This window comes from Choristoneura fumiferana, chromosome 8 (genome assembly GCF_025370935.1).
Source record: "Choristoneura fumiferana chromosome 8, NRCan_CFum_1, whole genome shotgun sequence".
NCBI lineage: Eukaryota > Metazoa > Arthropoda > Insecta > Lepidoptera > Tortricidae > Choristoneura > Choristoneura fumiferana.
The window spans coordinates 1,020,156-1,045,989 of NC_133479.1; the positions used below are offsets into that span (position 1 = coordinate 1,020,156).

General features: G+C 38.7%; 1 protein-coding gene across 3 annotated transcripts in view; it reads right to left on the minus strand.

The window, feature by feature from the left end:
- The window catches only part of LOC141430090 (E3 ubiquitin-protein ligase znrf2), a 154,473-nt gene that overhangs the window by 92,998 nt on the left and 35,641 nt on the right, over positions 1–25,834 (minus strand). The window contains exon 1 of one of the 3 annotated variants that reach the window (XM_074090635.1): positions 18–221. The exons of the other annotated variants lie outside the window; for them this stretch is intronic. Coding sequence (XP_073946736.1) covers positions 18–78 — 61 coding nt within the window. The 5' untranslated portion in view covers positions 79–221. Of the gene's footprint in view, positions 1–17; positions 222–25,834 lie in introns of those variants that run through there. 3 annotated transcript variants of the gene reach the window in all.

Here is a 25,834-nt window from a genome sequence, read left to right on the forward strand (position 1 = left end):
ACAACGCCGATACGCACCTATTTCCTTCCTATGGTAATGCCTGTCGTTGTGGGATGTGGTTCCAAACGCCTGACCCATTTTCACTCACTCAGATCACAAAATATTCAACGTATCGACAATTTGACAATCAGCTGGCACTTGTTTACAGTTCACTGCGCATGCGGTGTGACGTGCGCGCTCGTCGGCGGCGGGACCGGTACTGAGTGAACTGATGTGGACGCGAGTGAACGAATGAACGGACCGGTGACCGATAAGCTACGGTGACCCACATGGAGAGATACAGACACGGTCTGTTTGGAATGGAATCGCATTGAATGTTTAAGTTCTTTTGCACTCAGTTGTGACGTCACTAACTGCGACGTTGAACGATAGCCATCTAACAATGTACAACCTCTAGACCGATAGGCCTTATAATTATAAGGTAGACTTTTGCGATGGTTTCCGATCAAACACTAAGGGGCTGTTTCACCATCCATTGATTAGCGTTAACCGACGGTTAAATGTGATGCCGTCTCCGTCTATTCTAACAAAACAAATAGAGACGGCATCACACCTAACCGCCAGTTAACACTAATCAATGGATGGTGAAACAGCCCCTAAGCCTCGTACATGCAGGGAGCTTTTGTATACCAAAGGGTAGCTCAGGCTATGACTACATCAAACAGTTCGCTTCGCGTCTTGTCAATGTAATGCAATTGCAACTAGCACAAATATTTCTTGCAGGCGTAAGCTGGGCTTAAAATGCGCAACAAAATCTTACATGTATACGGCGTTGTTACCGCAAGGTTAAGATTACGTATATTATTATACAATATTACAAAAATAGCAAAAAAATAATAATAAAAAATGGATCCGATTTGAAAAACCTTGAAAATAATTTTCTACTAGTTTGAAGTCGGTGCCTCAGCACGAGCCAGCAGGAGTGGAACTATATTACAGTCGTCTACCTCGTCGTACTATATAGTCGTCTACCTTGTCATTATAGTCGTCTACCTCACCTACATATGTATGGCTTTAATCACTCTTGCTGGCTCGTGCTGAGGCACCGACATCAAACTAGTAGAAAATTATTTTCAAGGTTTTTGAAGTTGGTTCCATTTTTTTTTTTCATAGCTTTTAGTGATTTGTGGCCAAAGTGCATCTCACAACGATTCCATGAAGCTCAAACACGGCATAGTTATATAATTTTATAACAGAGTACCGGTACCTACGGTCTTCATCATCAGGTCCAGTTCACCAAATGATACTTTCTGAAAGTACTTGACTTGGTGTTAAAAATGCCAAAATCGTTATAGGTGTGCTTTAAAAATTCGAGGGTTGCCCTCGATTTCTCTAGGATTCCATCATCAGACCCTGACTTGGTGTCAATGGAACCACCTCGGAAGTATGTCCTTTAGAACTAAAAAAGAATTTACAAATTCGGCCCACAATTGGCGGAGTTATCGCGTAACAAACATACAAAAAAAAACATACACCCGAATTGAGAACCTCCTCCTTTTTTGAAGTCGGCTGAAAAAAAGGCAAAGCCCGTGCTTTCGAGAAATGAATAACGACTGGCGCCAATACATCGGAAGGATATACTTTACGCAAAAAAGCAATAATCATCATCTTAGTCCTATATATGTTCCATTGCTTACAAGCATCATCTCATAATGAAAGGGTTTAGGCTGACTGTTAGTTCCCATGAGAGTTCATTGAAGCACCTAAGGGACCCCACTAAGGGACCCACTAAGGGACCCCATACATCCATACATCCCTGTATTTCTCTTATTATTATGTATTTTTTTTCTTTAATTGTATAATATAGTTTTAAGTATTTATTTGTAATTATATTTTATGAAAAAATGACTTTCTGCCAAGTTTCTTATTAAAAAGCGCTGGTAGTTTTAGACGTGTAAAAGTGCCCATTGCGGCCTTTTTACTGAATAAATCATTTGAATTTGAATTTTGAACCTCACGAAGGTTCCTTCACTGAAAAGCATACGGTAAAGAAATGTAAATCTGGGCTGGAACGTAGGTAGGTAGGATCGTAGGATCCACAGAGGACTTTTCAAACCACAGGGCAACCACGGCTCACCAAAACCAATAAGCTTCCTTAAAAGGAGGAGGTTACCGTTAAATTTGACAGAACGGTATTACCGATTGATCAACACACCTTACCGTGTTAATGGTCCATTAGTGCCTAATTAACGGCGCGGCGGCTGGTTTAGCGCTGTGCTAATTACGTGAAACAACTAGTAAGGCCAATCTTCCTTTAATAATAAGACATGGTACAGTCCGCGGCATATGTAAATAGGGTGTAGCGAAGACCGTTAATATGCAGAAGTACAAAATATAGGGTATCGTAGGGGACTGAGCGGTGTGCGGGGCGGGTGAGGCGACAACATGATTTACACTAATTCATTGTCAAGGATCAGAAAAACTGATTACTAGCGGCAATTCCTTTAATTCCTTTTTTTCATATCTACATACATAGGTACTAATATTTCTCCTTTTTTGTACTACCAAAGTAACGACTGCGAATAATTTGAAAAAACGTCCATCATTTTAAAAAACCGGTTCATATAATAAAGAAAGACTGTCATTAAACTCATCGACTCAGAAAAAGCTCCAATAAGATACATTACTGCATAAGTCGGTCATGTAACTCATTCGACTCAGATCAAAAATAAGTTCTAAAAATGGTGGAACATAAAAATCCATATTTACAGTTTCAGAAATATTAAACAGTTGGGAAATGAAAAGTTGCGAAATTAAACAGGTTGCGAAACGTTATTCGCCGAAACATTAGTAAACCGTTTTGCTTATTCTGGTTTTTTTAGCTGCAATTATGTATGGCCATTGTTGCCAGAAGGACTAGCCTGAAAACCGGCGCTGAAAATTATCTCAGCATATGCTCCGGTATCCATTGCCAAGAATGGCTATAAGATTTTAGCTAATTTTTTTATTTTTTTCAGGGATATTGGAAACGGCTCTAGCGATTTCGAAGAAGTGAGCAAACCGCAAGCAAGACACGCATTAAACGGCGATACTAACGCCATCTAGCGATTTTTGCCTATCAAGAAATCCTCATTGATGAATGGGGTAGGTGATTTCGACTGCTATAGACAATAATGAAGGTATAGTCACACGGATTGAGAAAGGGATGCTTGGATGTTTTGGGCATGTTGATTTGATAGAATGAATGTAAACAGATTGACTAAGCAGATCTATAAGTCGAGCGTGAATGGGAACGTTGGGAGAGGAAGGCCTAGACGAACGTACCACGATCAAATCGGGGACGTTCTGAAAAAGGTCGGGTCAGGAGTACTCTAAACCGACGTGCATGCATGAAAAGATTGATGAATGTAGAGGAAGCGAGAGTTGTATGCCAGAATCGTAGCAAGTGGAAGGATGTAGTCTCTGCCTACCCCGTTGGGAAAGAGGCGTGATTTTATGTATGTATGTATGTAGACAATATGCCCCCGGCTGATTATTACGAGTATATTGGCCTGCTGAACTTCAACATGCTTGTAGAGATCGTATACCTAACTAGTCTGTCTCAAAGGAAGCCCCCCTAATAATGTAATCCGTCCAACAGCTGTCCACACAACACGCACGACACGTGACCAAACACAGCCACCTCCGTGGCCAATCAGCACAGTGCTCATATTGCAAACAGTACGACAAGGCACCCAGTAATGTCTAATGGTAATTTCCCACCGGCGAGGCGAGACGAGAATTGAAATTTGTAGCAGGCGCCGCCATACAAATTTTAACTCTCGTCTCGCCTCGCCGGTGGAAAATCACCTTAAGGCTTGCAAATTGCGCGTCGTGGCACTGTCTTATAGGCGTAACACAAGGGTCACCTAATGATGTGGAATGGGCTTTAGCTTATCAAAAAATGCTTTATGTCCGCTAAACAAGAGCGAAAATGAGTATGACATTGATTAAAAATTGTACCAATAAAAATATATTAAAAATACTTTTAAACATCAAACCAGTATCAAATCGACACTCAATATCTTAAAAATGATAGCAGATATAAGGCACACTTTGTTATGGCCTAAATTGAATAAAGATATTTTGACTTTGACTTTAACTTTATGATTGATTTTCTTAGATGGGCCCCATGCTGACGTCATAGGACAAATCCATAGATGAATTGCTAAATATTATCCCATACAAATTTATATAAATTTATCTGGTAGATGTTTTATCTGGAGCTTATCATTAAATCTTTTTTGAATTTCATACGATTACGCAAACGAGCAAAACGGAAAGAGCAAAAAATAAGTACGAAAAAGATCTAAAAAATTAGCTAAATGGTCATAAAATAATAAGTCACCACTCATTCGTATTGCGTAACTTTGTGAAATATCTTGTTTATAAAAATTATCATAATGAAGATAAGCTTTTTAGATTATCTTATCATGCGCATTCATAAAACCTAACGCTTTTGGAGTTTTTGTTCCATTAACAAGTTTCTTAACTGATAAACTATCATACACAACTATATTTAAAAACGTTGTTAGCTATAGGTATATATTTATGAATAGTTTAGGTACACTCAGCACTATTTTGAATTAATTGGTTTTCCTCAAGAATGATTTCTTTGCTGTATATCATTTATGACCTATTCATTTCCAATTGCCTCATTCTTCTTCTTGTTTAGCCTTTCTCAACCTTCTCGGTGTAGGACTTTTTCATTTTTTTCCACTCGTCGCGACATTGAGCTCTTTGGATTCAATTGGATTGGATTGGATCCAAAGAGCTCAATGACCTCATTATTACAGTCAACAAATACGCGTAGGTATTTCTCAAAATTTCGATGATTAGGTAGCTCGCCGCTGTATTAATATGTTTACTGTTCTTATCATGTCTACTGTGCAATTAGCCACAGTAACGCAGTTCTTTTTATGTTTCGGACAAAACCTATGTGACGTGCGCCCGCGCATCTGGGCAAACATCTTGAAACATGTTCATACGTAATGAGGGCGCTAAGCAAATGACGTTTGAGTTTCGCAATTACATTTATTTATTTGTTTATTTTATTAAATAGCTCGGTTACTTTATGACGTCGATTGAAAAAAAAATTGCGTACTAAGTATCTTTACTCAGTTGATTGTCGGTGGGCTATGGCTATGGATCATAGCGCGCGACGGCATTAAGCGATGGCCGTGCATAGTCTGGTCATTTAGGTCTTAGAGGAATTAACCAATATAACGGCAATCTACAATGTGTCAATTAAATAACTGAAAACCTGTCAGTTGTTTGCTCAGAATCGAGAGAAGGATCGATTACACTAGAGTAAACCAGGTTGCGTTTTTTTAATCCTTCTTTTGCGGTGTCCGTCCAATATAAAAGTTTACAAAATGTAAAATACGCCAATTAAAATAATGCCTTAGCGAGGTTGCATATTATTTAGATAATTTAATACTGGCCGTTTTCCTGGCAGTTTTGATTTTCTTTTAAAAACGGTGAAGAGCGACTGACAAGTGTACAAATTACGAGTGTAGAATTATAAAGATCAAATATAATTATGTATTGAGTTGGCAACGCGAATACTTTCTGGAATACCTAATTAAGGTTTTTGTAAGTACATATATGCATTAAACTAACGTAAAATATAGGCAGTTGCGGTATCGGAGGTTTTCAGTTTAATAATTAACACCTTGTGGATAGATAAAAGAACATAAAATAAACAATGTTTCATCACAAAGACAATTCTAACAACTCACTAAAATAGCTGTTTCATAAAAGGGAGGACAATCGTCTGTGAAACACTAGCACCGCTCTATTGGTTAATTCACCAATGTATTAAATATGTATGTACTGCCGGGGAATTAGTTCGTCACGTTTTGGAAATTTCCCGACAAACTTACACATAACATCGACGGTGGCGCTCTCGTTTACCATCACTCGCAGTTAGTATGCGGCTGCCATTAGCTCCGCATTCTGCCGCCTCATAACATAATTTTGTCAAGCTACAGTTACACGTTAACGTGTAGTGTCAATTCTATGTATGGCGAGAACACCCAGACATACTAAACAATACACACGCCGAGTTCTGTATGGCTATAACATAAGGTTAATTTTTCCTGAATCATGTGTTTAGGTTTAAACTAAATTACCGTAAAAGGAGTCTCGTACTAACCTGAAACGAAAGAGAACAATAAGTTATTTAACCGTAAAGTAACAGCCGTGAAATTGTGTCCACTGCTGGGCACGAGCTAGTGAAATACGTATTATGATAATGAAAATTCATATTACGTCTGAAATGTCGACGCTTAACATATCGAAAATCAAAATTCCGAAGGTACGACATCAAAATGCCGATATACCGAAGCTTTAATAAATAACTGTTTTCAAATAACTTAAACTTAATTAATCACAAAAGTTAAAATATCGAATAATTCAATTTATGTACCATGACAATATCCATACTAATATTATAAATGCGCGTGTGTGTTTGTATGTTTGCCCGTCTTTCACGTCGAAACGGAGCGACAAATCGACGTGATTTTTGGCATAGAGATAGTTTAGTTTACCATTTATAATAGTCACTATACAGTCATTCGGTCAAACTTACCTTCGGGATTTAAAAATTCGGTCAAATAAATATTTTTGATAAATATTTTTATATATTCCCTCGCTTTTGCCGTGCCGCATAGGTCCAGCTATTTTGGACGTGAGAGCGAGGAGTAACGAGTACCCCTAGTGTAATATTTTTCGGTTACAAAATACGTCTCGATCGCGTTCGCGTAAAATCTCAATTTGTATGGAAACACGAACATCGCAAACGTTCCGCTAGAGGCGCTGTTCGTGTTTCCATACAAATTGAGATTTTAACGCTAACGCGATCGAGACGAGACGTATTTTGTAACCGAAAACTTACGCTAAGGGCAAAGGTAACATTTTATTTCAAGGTTGGCAACCTACGAGTAATTTAACGTATTTGATAAGTCGAACGTAATTTGAAGCAGTCTCGATAATTAAGAGAATTATTAATTAAACGTACCCACGCTGATTAAATTTAATTAAGTACCACAATAATGGGTCAAATAGCAGTGATTAATGGTACTTCTATATTACAATGATATTAATTATCTGCTACCGTTGAATGATATTATGTATGTATGTAAACTCTTTATTGTATTAAATGATATTATTATTATTTTATTTATTGTACTTACAAAAGAAAAGAAACAAAACACAATGACAAACTTATTATATGTATGTAGGTTTTAATTACAAGGAAATTTTTGATGTCATTTTAGAGTTTTGATTTAAAGTTTTCCCTTTTACTGAAGTAGAATTCCACGAATGTATTAGCTGTGGTTTAGGTACGGTACTTTTGACGTGATCATCAGTTTCAGCTAATTAATATACTTACGTTCCACTTATATACACAGACCTCTGCTCAGAATGTGAGGTCTTGGACTGTAATTCCCACGAGGGCCTGGTACAGATTGGGTACTTTATACACGCCGCTGCATTTAATCGTTTAGGTTTCGTTGCTCCTTCTATCTCTAGATAGATATTGATTTATTTATTCCAACAAAAAAAAATACAGCATTACAGTTAGACACCAATTACATTAAAAAAAAACTATGAATACTTAGGGATTTTTGAACGTCGTCTTCGTCGCTACCCTAAAACGACGGAACACCACACCCTCCGGCCAGAAGTCGGAGCGCAGGAACATCTGCCAGTGCTTGGCAGGCACTCGGAGTCTAAATGAGCTGAAATTGCTAGCCCTTTGAGACTCGAGCGGGATGATGGACAGCTCTAGCTGGGCTCCTTGTAACCGGGCCTTTACTGCCTCGCGGACGTGCTCAACACCTTATCAGGATATAGGTATATAGCCGTCATAACAACGGTATTAACGTCAGATAAAAACTAGTTTCTTTGTGCAAGCACGCAACGTCATAAGAAGCAAAAAACAAATACGGTCGGGACAATGGCACAGCAATGTTGCCATTTTAGCGACTACTTAGAAATTACGTCTTTTGCTACCTGGCCCCTGTTTACCTAATAAAAGTTACAAGCGTTATAATCCTCATCATCATCATCAGGCCTACGCGTCTATTCCAGACGAATTTTGGCGTGTTGCCTGCAAGTTCGTATCGTGCCGTCCCTCTCGCTCTCGTATTAAATAGTATAAGTGTCAGAGAGACCGCACGACACGAACTTCGAGTTTCGTAGTAGCCCTGCTGTGCCTCTGTGTGTGTGTGTGTGTGTCTTTGGTGGCTGACTAAACCGATGCGAGAACGACATGTTCGCCCACAATCCTACTTATATTATTAATGCGAAAGTTTGTGAGTGAGCGAGTATGTTTGTTACTCCTTCACGCTAAAACGGCTAGACGGATTTGGATGAAATCTGTTATGTACTCGTATGTAGATAGCTGGACATCTGGAATAAAACATAGCCAAGGCTACTATTGTATTTCTCCACTAATTGGAAAATTTGACCAGTCCCCTGCCAACTTCTGTCTTCAACAGTCTTCAAATTACGATGAATTGAACAGTAAAAATGGTTTTGTGTAAATGTCTGCACAAATGTCAATCTTATCAATTACTTATATATTAATCATAATCAGGCAACAGAATACTGTTTTTGTACTCTTGGGACAATGTTTGATTAAAAAGTAAAATGACTGAAGAATGACTGATGAATGAAGTATTACTTGAAATACTACTTTATTGTCATCAATTGTGTAATAATATTTTTTAAGTTCAATAGAGAAATCTTGCTAAATTGTAACACGTGGTTAATATTATCTGATACTTATCACATTCTGGGTTGGGGAAGACATGTTAAAGAAGTGTTTTTTGGGGTGTTTGAAAAATCTAAATTAAATAGGTTAGTTTTATTTTTGGTATAATATTAGACAAGTTTGAAAATACGGTTGTTTTTAAACACAGAAACATGTTTCCTTTGACATTAACCCAACACGTTTTTCCAAAAAAAGCCAAGGCCAACGATTTTTCAATTAGTGGAGAAATGCCCAGGGCCTGGTCCGCTTCACGGCGGTTTTCTAATGACTGTTGACATTGGCTCGGAGTTGGCAGCATTGTCACAGAGTAATTATCGTCAGATTTAACCATCTCGCGGCGACAGCCAGTTGATACAGTGCAACTAGGTTGCGGAATTGCGCAATGCAGCGCTATTGTGTTGTCAGCGGGAGCACTGGCAGACGGAACGCCGCAAATGCAAATAGACGTAGTTATGCAAACAGGAACCCACACCTCTCCCCAAAAATGAAATCAGTATGCAACAAGTTACTAAACTGCACTCAATCGAGTTGATAGAAGGTGCATGCATTTTAGTAACTTGTTGCATAATTATCTAAACTTTGGGGGGAGGTGTGGGTTGGTTCCTGTTTGCATAACTACGTCCAAATACGAATACGATGTGACACTTTTTAAGGCACTTGTCCCACTGCCGGTAAAGCGATTAGCTGTCGACTATTTTCTCGCACAAGAAACGAACAATAGATATTAAACCCAGTGTCAGTAAGAGGTTCATACAGTAATAGTTGATCGCTAACTGTTTACACCGCCAGCAAGAACCCTGTCTCAACTAATTTGTCGCAGCGATCGGAGCTATCAAAAATAAACCCGGTTGGTGGCTGGCTAAGAATAATGATAGATATATTACGATACAGATCAAGATCATAATTACTAAAACTCTCAGGATTAAAGCAGGCCTTTTATAAAATTACACATTCCATACAGGGGCAGTGGACACGAGTGGACTGAAGTTTAAGGTGAATATTAAGGGTGAAATGTGTAAAAATCGTAACAGTTTAAAACACGATAGAATGACAAAGGAATTAAACGTGACTGTTCCATAAAATACAGCTTTGGTCAATTCGTTATAAGTATAGTTAGATTATAAGTTTATTTTAATCAAATACTGATGCTGATATTCTAGGTAATATGAGCATCAAAGTGCTTTTAGTAATGTATTGAGTGCTACATCTTCTAACTACAGCACCTAAGCCTCCGTTCTACGTCACTATAGCTTTGTTCACGTGAATCTAATAAAGCGAAATGTTTTCCTTGAAACAAACGACGGTTATAGGCGTGAAAGAAACCGCCAACTAAACAAATAAACGGTTGGTGAGCCTAAAGCCTGGTCAACTATTGATTAAACTTATATTATCTACGAGGCAAAAAAAACTGTAAGAGCCTGGCCTACCCTCTCAAGCAGAAGGTAATGGGTTAGTCTGGGCACACTCACACCTCTATATTGTGAGAAGTTTTATACTAAATTGGATTAGAAATTAAAAAGTTGTTCGATTAGAAATCTCAAGGGGCACAAGAAGGAAGTTAGCACAGGCCAAGCCTTCCCATTGTGAGAGGATACTGTGACATTACTACGGTTTAGGGTTAGGAACAGTATGAGTTGCGAACTATTGCGTCTTGCAATGACACATAGTTTTTCACCAGAGATCACGTTTTATTTGGACTTTAATCTAAACTCTGAATCTACATGATGTAATCGTGTCACTGAGATTCGTAATTGGTTGCAAACTATACATGGTGCAATATGTAAGTAATCTCCGAGAACAACATTACAGTAGAAAATTAATAAGTAATTACTTAACTGAGTAATCACTGTCGACTACGAACCAGAAGACGAAGCGTTGGGCCTCCGAAGTGGACTGAAGATATCGCGAACGTTGCCGGCATCCGGTGGATGCAAGTAATGTTATAAGGGGGGAGGGGGGGCTTCGTTTGACAGTAGACGTCTTCCGGTAGATGATGATGAAACTGAGTAAACTGAGGAAAGAATTTAAGAAGGAAAATGCAGTTCCCAGGAGTAGTGTAAGCTAGATAAAGGAAATACAGAATTCGCACGCAGATACAAATACAATAGCATGAAAAATCAATCAATAGCCTTATAGCTACAACAGATTGTATGCATCACAATGTTAAGAAGAAATGCAAATGTCAGTATTTTTTGTTACGCTTACACGCTAAAAGTAATCAAGGAGAATTGTGATATAGTTTCCGCCGTCGGGCGAACGAATTCTACACGGACGAAGTCGCGGGTAACGGCTACTTTTTATCAAATGATTTTTATTCAATACGGCCATCGTAACTTGTAAGATTTTCACAAGTGAAATAAAATCTTGTAAAATGGTTGTCCAGCCAGCTAAACCGTCGAATCAAAGTCGCAGGTTGTAGTTATATGTGTATCTATATTCACCCGTGATTAATGAAAACATCCACATAGATTCACAGAGAACAAAAAACATACGTGAGCAAATAAACGGCAATCAGTTTGTGTTGGAGCGCGTCCAAGCGCCCGTCGGTACCGGCACGGCACTAACTCTGTAACCGCTTTGTTGCTCACACATTTCACGTAGGCGCTTAGCAATATAATTTTTGCATAAAAGAATCAGTAATAGGACAATTTACCGTATATATTCAGTCCTTACTGTGTAAACAACGCAAAATTTTATAACATAACTAGCTGGTGCCCGCGACTTCGCCCCCGGTGTAGTTTTTTTTTTATTTTCTAAATCTTTTATAAGAACCTACTCCTGACAATAGCAAACACAACAAAAAAGAAATAGCGAAATCGGTCCAGCCGTTCACGCGTGATGCCGTGACCAAGGGAAATAGGGATTAATTTTTATATAATAAGATACAACATGTAATTTCAAAATTTCCATTTTGCAATTAGGCAGATAGGCAGTAGAGTAGGGGCCTCTTCTACGTCACTATTTTAGTCTACCAACGGTTTCGGAAGGACCAATGATGATGCCTGCCAAAAAGAATGGCAGAAAGTATTTAAAAAAAAAACAATAACCAAAAGCAGTATCGAACTGAACACAAAATACCTACTCGTTTTCCTCGGTTTTTGCAAACACAATATTTGTTTACAAAAGTTTCTGTTCCTGTAGTGGCTATAGTAAATAATACAAACAAACTCAGCAGATCAAAATTAAGACCAATTCATAAGATCAATTCTTATCTATGCAGACAGACCTCCAGACAACGAATCCGTAGGGTCCCATCAGTAATATCTAAAAGCGTATACTTACCTTTACTTGCCCGAATTTCACTAGCCATACCAACGTTTGCCATAAAATATATAGAACCGTGCTGTTTTCAGGATTTTTTTAAATGTCATCATATAGAATGCAGTAGGTTAGGTTAGGTTAGTTTAATATCAACTCTGAAGAAAATACTATTTCAGAAATAAATTACTTTATGGCAAATGAAAATCATGGAAAACGATACATTATGGCATATGAAATTCGGGCAAGTAATAGAGAACCATCTAAAAGTACTTAGTCCAGTAAGTAAACCCCATAATAAGGGTTTCTTGATAGTCGAAATAACGCTAGATGGCGTTGGTATCATAAGGTCCGTTTGACCTTACAGTCTTGCTCACAATCACAATTAGCTTATTTTAGTTCTTGAACCCATGTGGCACAAATAATAAATAAATAAATATCATGGGACACTTGACACCAAATGACCTAGTCCCAAACTAAGCAAAGCTTGTACTATGGATGGATACTATAGGCAACGGATAAACATACTTATAAATAAATAAATAATAAATAAATATAACGGGACAATTAACACCAATTAACCTAGTCCCAAAGTAAGCTTAGCAAAGCTTGTGTTATGGGTACTAAGCAACGGATAAATATAATTATTTAGATAGATACATAGTTAAATACATATTAAACACCCAAGACCCGAGAACAAACATTCGTATTTTTCATACAAATATCTGCCCCGACACGGGAATCGAACCCGGGACCTCAAGCTTCGTAGTCAGGTTCTCTAACCACTAGGCCATCTGGTCGTCAAATATATAGATAAATACATACTTAAATACATATTAAACATCCAAGACCCCAAAAACAAACATTCGTATTATTAATACAAATATCTGCCCCGGCCGGGAATCGAGCCCGGGACCTAAAGCTTCGTAGTCAGGTTCTCTAACCACTTGGCCATCCGGTCGTCTAAAAAAGTCAAAATGGTAAAATGACAAATTTAACCGACGGACATCATAATACTAGCGCCAGCTCTTCTCAGAAACCTTTATTAACCTGTAAGCCTGTAACAGGTAACAGGTCCCATTAAAAGTATGAAGCGAAGAGCATTACGACCGGGCGGGGCCCCCCCTAGTTTGCACAAGTGGGGAGGCAGACGGTGAAAAAATAGTCTGGATTCTGCGATTAAGCAACAATTCGCAGCCACTTGGCTTGATTAATAACGTAGCTCTGGTAATGTATTCGCTGTATCTAACTTAACTCATTTTTGAATTACTTTTTGAATGGTGTCAAAATCCTGTAATCTAGGGCACTTTACAATACAATACAATGACTCTTTATTGTACACAAGGGATACAGAAAACAGGTACTTACACAGAAAGAAAATTACAAGGTATAGGCGGCTTTATCGCTTAAGAGCGATCTCTTTCAGGCAACCTTTTAGGCAGTTGTCTCACCGCCGGCGAGGAAACGATTGGCTATCGACTATTTTCTCGCTCAAGAAACGAACAAAAGATATAAGATCCTGTGTGAGTAAAAGAGACATATATATTAATATGCCGGCGAGAACTCGCTTTTCATGTTTTCATCTTTTGTCGCAGCGACAAGAGCTATAAAACTCGCTGAGCTATAAAACTAGCTCAGCGATACTCGCTCAGCGCTGTTAGCTTGGCGGCCGCCCGGCTCGAGTGAGTGGAGCGAGTAATCGCCCGTCGTGCTCGAACACTCGCTTTTCACTGCTCGCCTACTCGTTTCTAGTTACTCGCTCTGCTCGCTTCTCGCTCATCGTCGGCGGTGGGACAAGTGCCTTATACAGAAAGAAATAAGAACTAGGAACTAGATTACAGCAGGTGGTGCATCAGCAGTAGATCAGAATATCAAAACACAAAAAAAAACATCTACACACATATACCGGGTGTGGCCTGTAATCATCCCAGCCTATATACGTCCCACTGCAGGGCACAGGCCTCCCCTCAGAATGAGAGGGCTTGGGCCATAGTTCCCACGCGGGCCCAGTGCGGATTGGGAACTTCACACACACCATTGAATTGCTTCGCAGGTTTGTGCAGGTTTCCTCACGATGTTTTCCTTCACCGCAAAGCTCGTGGTAAATTTCAAATGTAACTCCGCACATGAATTTCGAAAAACTCAGAGGTGCGAGCCGGGGTTTGAACCCACGACCCTCTGCTTGAGAGGCGATGGGTCAAACCACTAGGCCACCACGGCTTTTGGCTTTTGGCCTGTAATACGAGCAAATAATTAAAACATACATCGTACTCGTCAAACTAAACAACATTAGTTCAGCGACTTAAAAATAATTGAGTCTTTAGATTTTCCTTTCTTCATACAAATTAAGTACTGCAATCAATGTACGCCTTCCTAGAACACAACTGACGTCGCCTGTCACGCTACAGACATCAAGTATTTTGCTTTACATTGCTTCTTCGAATAAACTTTAAAGTGTACTTTAAAAATTTAAAATCTAATTATTTTTAAGTCGCTGAATTAATGTTGTTCATTTTGATGAGTATGGTCTATGTTTTAATTATTTGCTCATATTACAGGCCACACCCGTTATACATATACATGTAAGCAACCTTACATATAATATACGTCTAAAATAAATATAGGCAGAGGGAAAAACAACAACACATAAATAAACTATGATAAGTTGATAACGCTAATTTTTACCAGACAACAGATAGTGCCCTGGCAAAGATTTTGCGCGTCTTAAATTTAAGTAACTTTAATGCAAGTTCTTTTTCAAAAATTAAAACTTGTAAAAAAAACCTTTTTTCATGCTTTTATTTAATTTCACCTGTCGTCTGTACTTATAATCAAATCCAAAAACTGTGGGTGTTTCAGGATAAAAAGTAGCCTATGTGTTATCCCAGACGTCCAGCTATCATACGATTCCCTCCCTGCTGTGTTTACATAACTTTCGCAGTTATAATATTAGTAGGACATAGAGTAGGTACATGTTAGATTAAAATAGTAATAGGAACTTCATTTTATGATAATCTCTAATCAAGATAGCGCTATGTTATCGACGCCGTGATTTATCGTACATTGATGTTCATATATGAATAAGATAAGATAACTGACAATAGTACATTTTAATTGATGTAAACCGCGCATTGTGTACAACTATGACCATTTATTAACCTGCTTAGCTAAATGTGTGAATTTAAAACACTTAAGTTACGGACTTTTGAAATACTTTATATAAATTAAGAAGTGCAAATGTGAGCAAAAATTTGATCAAAAATATCTGAACACGCTTCTACGCCGTTAACAATAGAGTCGTGTTCGGATATTTTTGATCAAAGTTTTGCTCACAAGTTTATGAACTCGACTGTACACTGCTCATAATTATCTTTCAAACAGTAGTTAGCTAGGCCACTAGTGTATTGGAGAAATAAACTTCCTTTGACTTTGAATTTCCAATCCGCACTAGGCCCGCTTGGGAAATACGTTCCAAACCCTTTCATTCAGAGAGGAGGCCTGTTCCCTGTATATATATAGGCATATGTGTGCGTGTGAGACCGGTTGGAAGTACTCTTAAAGTTAACCGAAACCAAAAATAACATGTCGTGTAAAAGTTTGTAAAGACAACCCATTGCGAAGGTATGGGTAATATTTGGTAGGCTTTTCTCATTCATTTAACCATATTATTATAACCGACACAAATAAACCTGCGCATGAGCATACGATCAAACCTGCTAAAAAACATCATCGACATCAAAGGTCAACGGAACGCCTTCAAATCGGGTCCGTGACAAAAAAACTTGTTAATATTTTAGGGCTAATATTAAATACGTGAATAAGGAAAACCAGTCGTGTCTGAACGTTGACCCGAGTCGGGTCACCCGACTACATTATTTAGGCTGGCCGCAAACTTTGGCAGGTTTTGTTAGAAGTTATATTTTGAATTGTTAAGATATGCGCTGAACTAATAATAAGTTTCTACTAAAAATTCAATCCCTATTTAATATTATAAATGCGAAAGTAACTCTGTCTGTTTGTTACGCTTTCACGTCGAAACCATTGAACCGATTTTGATGAAATATGGTATAGAGATAGTTTGAACCCCTAAGATCAATATAGGATACCTTTTATTCCGGTAGAGGGCGCCACCACGCCATGAACTTACAAGGTTTGACACAACAACAAACAACAGACAAGGCAATTTAAATAGCTTGCAAAATTAAGTGAAACTAGTTATGAAGCAATTTAAAAATGTACTTATTTATTTACACGATTCCAAAAATAGCTGCATAAAAATAAGTGCGAGTGGGGCTCACGCGCTGAGCGTTCCGTATAAGGTGTTTTTTCATAGTATATCTATGAAAAAAAAATACATATGTCTTTCCTTCCTTGTGCTGTGAGACCTTACTTATTGGACATTTTGAGTTCTGTGTCCACGGGAAGGACCATTTAAAATGACTCCACAGTTGCCAAGGAGTCTTGCTTAGGAGAGCAACTCTTAGCAGAGTTCCTCTCCTAAGCAAGACTCCTGCATCTGTACGGAACTTCGGTGCGCGAGTCCGACTCGCACTTGACTAATAGGGTGGAAAGCGAGCCAGTGGGTCACACGATGGTAAGCGTGCACCACCATCCTCGGACATCCGTGACAGCAGACACAAGCTGATATGTTGCTCGTAGAGGGCTAAAATCCTCGGGCCGTCGCTTCACTGCGCTTCGATTGTTGTTTAAACAATACGTTATGAAGTTTATTTACACCAAATTCACTTAGTCATCCGCCTAACATCCCACACGCAAATGGTCAGACGGAGCGATCAATGCAGTTACAAAGAGCGGCCAAAATAACCCGCCGACAGCGTCGACGGCTTTTGTGACCAAGGACTGAGGACTCAGAGCTTCGCTATGCCCGGTCCACTTTGTCCTGATTAACGTTCAGACTACAAAGACACAGCATAATTTATGAAGACCCGGCTGTTCGCAAGCAGAAATGTTCAAGGGGAACCCATCTTCCCGGCCGCGCTAGGATATTGACAGATACCTAATTTGAATGAAAAATCGTCACTACACTACCCACTATGTACTCGTATTTATGTATGCTCGCAAAATCGACTCATCAACAGCCGAAAGCCGTCCATTGTTGCACAATGGCCCTCGCCACTTGCATCTGCACCTATTCATCATTCCACCTAGCGAGACGCCAGATGGGCTACCACGAAACTCGCAAATCGAAGTTCGTATCACACCGTCCCTTTCACTCGCGTATTAAATGACATAAGCGTCAGCGGGACTTCGTCACTGACGCCACTCGAGGACCCAACAGTTATCGGTAAAATCGACTCGGACGGGTCGAAAACACGTCATCGACGCTTTTAATTCAATCGATCTACAAAGAACCGATTTTTGAATACACATCAATAGTTAAAATTGAATTTTGCGTGTTGCTTCAAACCTAAAAATAAGATTTCACCACTAGAGGAACATTTTTCTACAACATACTGTAGACTACTCGTATTTAAAAAATCAGCACAATTTTTTAGCACCTCCAAATGCAATTTCTCTACATTCCAGAGAAGAGATCAGTAGAAGATTAGGTTAGTTTAGTATTAATGCAAATAGCAGCACGAAAACGTTTCTAAATTTATTCGCTAGCAACTTTAACTCCGTGCGTTAGCGTTACATAACGTTTTTCTACAGAAGTCTCCATATAAAGGCATATTATCTCACATTGTATCGCGAACACAATGTAATGCACAAACGATAAACATACAATACATTGTGTATGAGAAATTAATAGCAGACCGTCGACGGCACGATTCGATACGAAGCATTTTCGTGAAGAGGTTCACTCTCAGTACATGGTATTCGTTCCATTGCAGAGCCTGATTACATCTGAAGGTCGTCTGAATTTCCGGATAAATACAACCTCTTCAAGGCTAGAGTGAGGGTGTTACTGAACCAGTGAGCTTTGGCCTCACCTGCACTTTTCAGCAGGTTAGATATAGGGGTCAACCACGGGTCAATTTTTAGGAAGATCTCGCGAGACAGAGACCGGAATGGCGCAGCTCTGTAAATAAGGCTGTTACAGGTTTTGAGATGCATCGCTTGGAATATTTGGATGCCAAACACCTTAAAAAGACCCGGCCGAGCTCTTCGTGCTCTTACACATATAATGATGTGGTCGATTACATTGCACGCCCTACAATAGAACTTTAAAGCGAAGTTTGGCTTTGCCAGCCATATTCGGGCACATAATAAACAAGCAAAGGTTCGCCTTCAGAAGGTAAAGAGGGGACATTCATTAAAATTGCAGGAGCCTATTGGTTTGACCTATGGCCTCTCGAGCAGAAGATCTTGGGTTCGAGCCCGAGCTCATAATCATAACTTTTGAGTTTTTCGGGATTCCCGTGCGAAATTCCATTTGAAAATTACCATGAGTTTTAACGGTGAAGCCAAACATAGTTAGTACACGCACACACGTTTTAATCAGTTTTCAAAGGTTTTAGCATAATACGGTATTTATCAATACACCTAAACATTTTTTGAACTACAATATCGCAATAACAAATTTTTGAGAAAAGAAAAATGCAAACCCTGTTAAACGATATAGTAAAGTAATATGCAGAGATACGGTTATCCAGACTTCAATTCCCAGTCTGCATAATTGAGTCAGTCTGGAAACTAAACCCTCGGAGAACGGCAACTTGCAATGCAATACAATATTAATTACATAGTATGCTTCGCTCAAACTCATACTCGTATCTCGTATAGTTTATACCGAAAGCTTGGTTAATATTAACTCGTTATTTCATCGCATTAGCACTTGTCAATCCCTCTTGTAAACCGACAAGTTACAAAACCATGTGATATGTAATAACATAGGGCAGCGGTTCTCAATTCTTTGGTGACGGAACCTTTTTGGAAAATATTTACTTACGTTATGTGTGCAGGTGAACAACATGCTTTTATGATAGTCTTATAAAAAAAGTTCCAATCCCAAATAAAAATAGGCAGCTTTACAATTGTAACTTATCGTTTTTTTGCAGTAATGTGCCACTTTTTTCTGACATGATATCTGTCATCAGAAAAAACTACAGGGGTTGCGTTTTTGCCATTTTGGCTACAAACCCTAAAAAACAAGACTGATGGACACTATCGACTTGACAGTGATAATAGTCTTCAATATTTCTTGACATACAACTGACATCGAACCTTGGAGTGGTAAAAGAATTTCTTGGTAAACCAAATCATTAGCTACCTACCATACATATTTTATTTATGTCTACGTATTTGTGTTACCATTGCCGACACAAAGTTCAATGATCTAAGTGGTCCTTGGCAATAAAACTGAATATTTCAGGCAACAGATTTCAGCTTAATCTGGGATCGGCTTATCAAGACGAGACAGAGGACGTCAGTGATAAATGTACTGTTTTAATAAAACTTAAAACATTAGTCCGGTACTTTTGCTCAGTAGAACCAACGAGCAATCAGTGTTTAGTCAGTACTAAAACGAAGATACTAAAACGAAGATAAATAAATAAAGTTGAAAAGGTGAAAACTCCTGGCATTATCATTTCCAAATTCAATTTGAACCGATTATTATCGAACATAGCTAAGAACCATCGCAAAGAAACTCGCATTCAGGTAAAACAAAGGTTTGAGTGAGAGCTACGATGCCACAGACAGCTAGACAGGCACACATTGCCATCTTACAACACCCCCTTTTTGCGTCAGGGGTTAAAAACTAAGAGATACAAAACAAGTTTAGTACTCACTCTACAACTCTCTGCATAACTCTGTTGAGTAACTTACATAGGTAAAGTTAAACAGTTGTATATAATTATTATTTACTAGTGTTTAGTTTACCCGCGGCTTCGCACACGTAAATCATTAGGTAAAGCAGCTGAATTAAAATTCCGAGATTTTTAAAATTTCCCGTGGGAATTCCCGAAAATTAATCGTTGTTTTCATTGACGTTACACTAAAAACAATGATGGTCGAATCTCATGACTAAGCCCAGCGGTTGCTGTTTCGAAATTTAATCCCTATCCCGTGGGAATATCGGAATAAAAAGTAGGCTATGTTTTATTCCAGATGTCCAGCTATCTACATACCAAATTTCATGACTCTAAGCCCAGCGGTTGTTAGTTCGAGATTTTGTCCCTATCCTGTGGGAACATCGGGATGTGTTATTCCAGACGTCCAGCTACCTACATACCAAATTTAATGACTCTAAGCCCAGCGGTTGTTCGAGATTTTATCACTATCCCGTGGGAATATCGGGATAAAAATATCCTATGTTATAAATTAACTTTTTTCAAACGCCGTTCATCCAAAAGAAGCGTGAAGAAGTAACAAACATACTCACTCACTCACAAACTTTCACATTTATAACATTAGTAGGATTACCTAGCTTTTGTCCACGACTTCGTCTATCAATAATCCGTTCATAGCTATCCTGCGGGAACCATGCAACTTTCCGTGATAAAAACTATCCTATATGCTTCCCAGTGTCTCAAACAATCATCACATCTAATTCAAATCGGCTTTCAAGCGTGAAGAGTAACCAACATACTTTCTCACTCTATAACAAACACACAGTACTTTCCAAAGAATATTAATAAGGATAACATATATCTCATCATCATCATCCCAGCCTATATACTGGCAGGCCTCCTCTCAGACAAGAGGCTTGGGCCATAGTTCCGGGCCCAGTGCGGATTGGGAACTTCACACGCACCATTGAATTGCTTCGCAGGTTTTGCAGGCAAATTTCCTTCACCTGCAAAGCTCGTGGTAAATTTCAAATGTAATTCCGCACATGAATTCGAAAAACTCAGAGGTGCGAGGCGTGGAAACCACGACACTCTGCTTGAGAACATATATCCGTGTTATAAATAGGCCCAATAAAGGCCTTTGTCCAAGTCAGGAGGGCAGTGAATGACCGCGTGACGTCAGCGCATAAAATAGCCCACAAGGCTACTGAAACCCGCTAAACACTTATTATGCCTAATTGGATTTAGCCGTAGCGAAATATAGCCTTCACCCGAGAAAGTGGATATTTATTATAGTAAAAGCTATGTTTCCCACAAGGCGTTTTAGAATTAACTATGCTCCGGTACAATTTTTAACCCCTGACGCAAAAAGAGGGGTGTTATAAGTTTGACCGCTATGTGTGTCTGTCTGTGGCACTGTAGCTCTTAGACGGGAGGACCGATTTGAACGCGGTTTTTTTTATTTGAAAGCAGGTTTTCTAGCGATGGTTCTTAGACATGTTTCATCAAAATCGGTTCAGCCGTTTTTGAGATATTGAACTTTGAAGTAACAAAGTCGGGGGTTTTCCAACGTTAGGTTAGGTTATACCTACAAGCTTTTATTTAGTTTCAACTGTCCCATTGTCTGCCTGTCTGTAGTCAAATCTTGCATGTTCAATTCGATCAACTTCCAGTAGTCGGATTGACTTAAAATTTGGCATACTTATGTAAATTGCGTGACAATACAATAATCTTCGACGGTTAATGGCATCGACTTGAAATTTGGTATGCAAATGTAGTTTGGGCGACAATGCAAGTAAAGTCGACAAAAAGTAGTCACCAAAAAAACTTGTATTAAAAATGTTTTTTTTTTAAGAAAAAAATATTTAAAAAACAGTTTTTAATCACTAGTCAAAGGCACTTCACGCTGAGTGGAGGCCCTTTCTGGTGTCCTGTCGTATCACCACGCAAATTTAGTTTGATTATTAGTTTAAGAGCCAGTTTCACCACTTGTCGACTAACTTTAAGTGACGGATATCAGTAATGCCATCCCTGTTTGTTTTGTCCGAATAAACAAAGACGGCACTACTTTTATGTGACACTTAAAGTTAGTCGACAAGTGGTGAAACTGGCACTAAGTGTTTAATTTACCCCCGTTTCACCATCCATTGTTTAAATTTATTTGACGGATAAATGTGATGCCGTCTCTGTGTGTTTTGTTCGAATAGACGGGTTTAGACGTGATGAAGTAACAAACAAACAAACAGACTTACAAACTTCCGCATTTATAATATTAGTGGGATTCCCGATGCCGATGCAAGAACCGCCATAAAAAATTGAAAACACCCACTTGGTTAACTTTCAAGATTATTAGCAACTAGCTTTTGCCCGCGGCTCCGCCCGCGTGGTATTCGGTTATCGCGCGCTGTTCCCTCGGGAACTGTGCATTTTTCCGGGATAAAAAGTAGCCTATGTCACTCTCGGGCCCATAAACTGTCTCTATGCCAAAAATCACGTCGATCCGTCGCTCCGTTACGGCGTGAAAGACGGACAAACACACTTTCGCTTTTATAATATTAGTATGGATTACAAAAGAAGCCAAAGAAATGCAGATACTTCGAGGTAACCTTTCAATGTCACGTTTGTTTACTTACGTTAAAAAAAAATGCAAAAATACATATAATATACTTTGGGCGTTACTTTGTTGTGGTTAGGTTAGCTTTGCTTAGTTTACAGCCAGCAGCAAAAGTAGATGAGCGGTGTTCAAAATGATCCATACACTCTTATTACCTTGGCAGTAGAGTCGTGTGTAGATAATTTTGAGCACCATAACCGCTCATCTACTTCTGATGCTGACTGTACCAGGACAATTAGTATAAATTTTACCAACATTCATTTATAATGAAAAGAAAACTTGTCTGAAATTACGATGAAATACGCCCTTAGACGAGATCGACGCTCATCTGATCCTAACTGTGGAAAAAACTATTACATTTCAATAAACTCAAGGCGCTTAGTGACTCGCACTATTTCAATAAGTCTAAGATTTTTCAGCATCTTCGGATAAAATTGGATCAGACAAAGAAAATATCTCGGCAAACAACAATAGAGTCTAGCTCGTAACACAGCTGTTCACGCTGTAATTCCATCTCACACGTCTATACTAAGCCTAGCGTTCAGTACCCTTAGTGTAAGTTTTCGGTTACAAAATTCCGAACTCAATCACGAACAGTGCCTCTAGCGGAACGTTTGCGATGTTCGTGTTTCCATACAAATTCGCTCGAGACGATTTTGTAGGGGCACAGCAATGGATTCCATTCCAACCCTGTCCCAATCGAAGTGCTTTTCGAACGAACATTCCAGAAGGTTTGTAGACGCTCGAAAGTTTAATATAGAGGGTCTGTAAAGAAACAATATGAAATATTTAAGATGAATTGCGCTAATGTGTTATAGCGAAGCGTAAGGCAAGGCCTTTGCGAACACGCGTAGTTTTCTTATAAAAAAACTGCTAAATATAGATTTTCATATTTACAAAAAAACATATACAGAAGAATTGAAAACCTCCTCCTTTTTTGAAGTCGGCTGTAAAGATGGAAGGGCAGCTTTAGTATCGGTCAATGATCTCAGCTGATTTGGATGGAGGCCAAAAGTTGGGCCACGTTAAATGGTATAAATCAACGTAGGTACGTAAAAGGAGCTCCTGGCGATATACTTGCAGGGCTACTAAATAAAATAAAATATTTTTACCTTTTTATCTTTTACTACGAAACTCGAAACTCAAAGTTCGTATCGTACCGTCCCTCTCGCTCTCGTATTAAATAGTACAAGTGTCAGAGGGACTGCACGACACGAACTTCGTGTTTCGAGTTTCGTAGTAGCCCTGCTGCGCAGTGAGCGAAATAAGGACCAAATTGGCGGCGGAGCAGTGGGGGACGCGGGAGGGGGCATAGCAGCGCGCGCGCGGCCGTCACGCCATTGGCTTGTTAGTTGACAGATGCGCAAACGTATCCCCTCCACTAGCCACCCAGAGCTCTTTTTACGTGCGTTGACTTGTAGAGGAGTTAACAATACAAAACGATTGACTAAAACGACATCGTTATTATTGTTAAAATAAGTAGGAAAGTTTTCCACAGCGGAAAGAAAGAAAATAAAGGTTTATTTTGGCTCCATAAGTACCACCTAAAACTAGAACTAGCACTAAAACTATCATACAAAAACAAAACGCTGATACAAATTATAACGCTAAAACCGCTGGACGGATTTGAACGAAATTTAGGAAGCAGATACTTAATACTTTGTTTACTTACTTAATACTTGTTTTTATTTTTATTTTGTGTTGTATTTGCGAAGTGCGAATAAAATATTTATATTCTATTCTATTCTATTCTAGATAGCAGGATTCCTGGAAAAACACATGTAGGAAAGAAAGAAAACATTGGTCCTTGATATTACTAAAGCTACAACAAAAATTACTAAATGAAAGAGACATATGCTGCTTTTATCCCGATAACTCCCACGGGACCGGGTGCACACATGTATAATTATAATCTCAGCAATTAAGTCTAGAAACATAACGTTTTGTGCTGATACTCTTCACGCAACGTATATCAAGACCACGATGATATTGCGGGAATTCCCACGAGAATTTAGTACAATACCTACCTGGATTCAAATTCAACCAACGGATTTCACGGTTCACTTGAACGAACCCGCGGCTAACGAGTAGTTAGTTATGACTGACTGAAATATGTTTCAAAGTCCTATTCTGACGCAAGCATCAGCATATCAAGACAAGTGCCTACATTGTCCACTCGTGTGCGGTCAAGGTCCCTTCGATCAATGAATGAAAGTCAGGGCTATGGGCTCTTAGAATGTACCGTCGTGATGCAAACCTACAGGTCGGAAAGGGGTTTCCTTGTATTGTGAATAAGTATTCAAATATTTAAGGACAGCGACCAAAACGCTTCTAATTGACGATGGGACAAGAACACTGATGGTGGAATGTTGTTTGTTTGTTTTTTTGTTTGTTTATACACTTTATTGTACAAGAAGGAAAAACAAAAAGGTTACATAAAAAAAGTAGTGTTTAGTACAAAGGCGGACTTATCCAGCTGCCAGTCAACCTTTGAGTGGTAAAGGAGCAATCAAAAAACAAGGATCGAAAATAGAGCAAAACATTTGAATAAATATAAATGCATATGTAAACCTCAAATACCTAACTATATACAATAAATATATAACACATACTTACACATGTTGTCCTTTCTTTCATTTTTTCTTTCATAAATAATTCCTGCTCACCGCTAACCTAACCAACCCTAACCTAACCACGGACTTCTGTAAGTAGGTCGACTAAACAATTAATCTTTAAAACCGACCGCAACATTTGAACTCCCAGCAGGTCATTATTAAATTTACTAACAAGATCCGGTTCAGAGCCAGTTTCTTTAGTGATTGCACCTCTCATCTACTCAAAGGTTGACCGATCGAGATCCCTTAAAAAGATAAGTTCGCCTCAACGTTTGTCAATTGTGTGTTTTTTGTACAATTACATACATACAAACATAATGTACACCGTGTTATTTTTGATTTCAGTTAACTTTATAAGAACATTTATATTAGTCTATAAAGCACTGTATTGTAGCTTCCACAGTTTTCGACTCTTTAAACTCACTCTTTGTCGGTCCCCAACTGATTGCACCTCTCATCCACTCAAAGGTTGACTGGTAGAGATCCCTTAAAGGGATAAGTCCGCATTTGTACAGGTATCTCAAAGTTTGTCAATTGTATTTTGTTTCCTTTCTTTTGTACAATAAAAAGTTTACATACATACCAGCGGCGAAGCGTTCATAGAACTCGATTCCCACCGGCTTTCCCAATATTTACAAAATAGAACAACAAGACATACAGAATTTATTAAAGATGTAAGCGATCTTGGCTTCGGGTTTACCACTGTTTACCACGGAAATATATGACGCCACGCCACTGATACATACAACTGTCAAATGAGTTAATTCCTCCGAGACACTAATGGCCTAACTTTTACTGTTTAAATGATAATCAAGAATTAAGATAATTAATT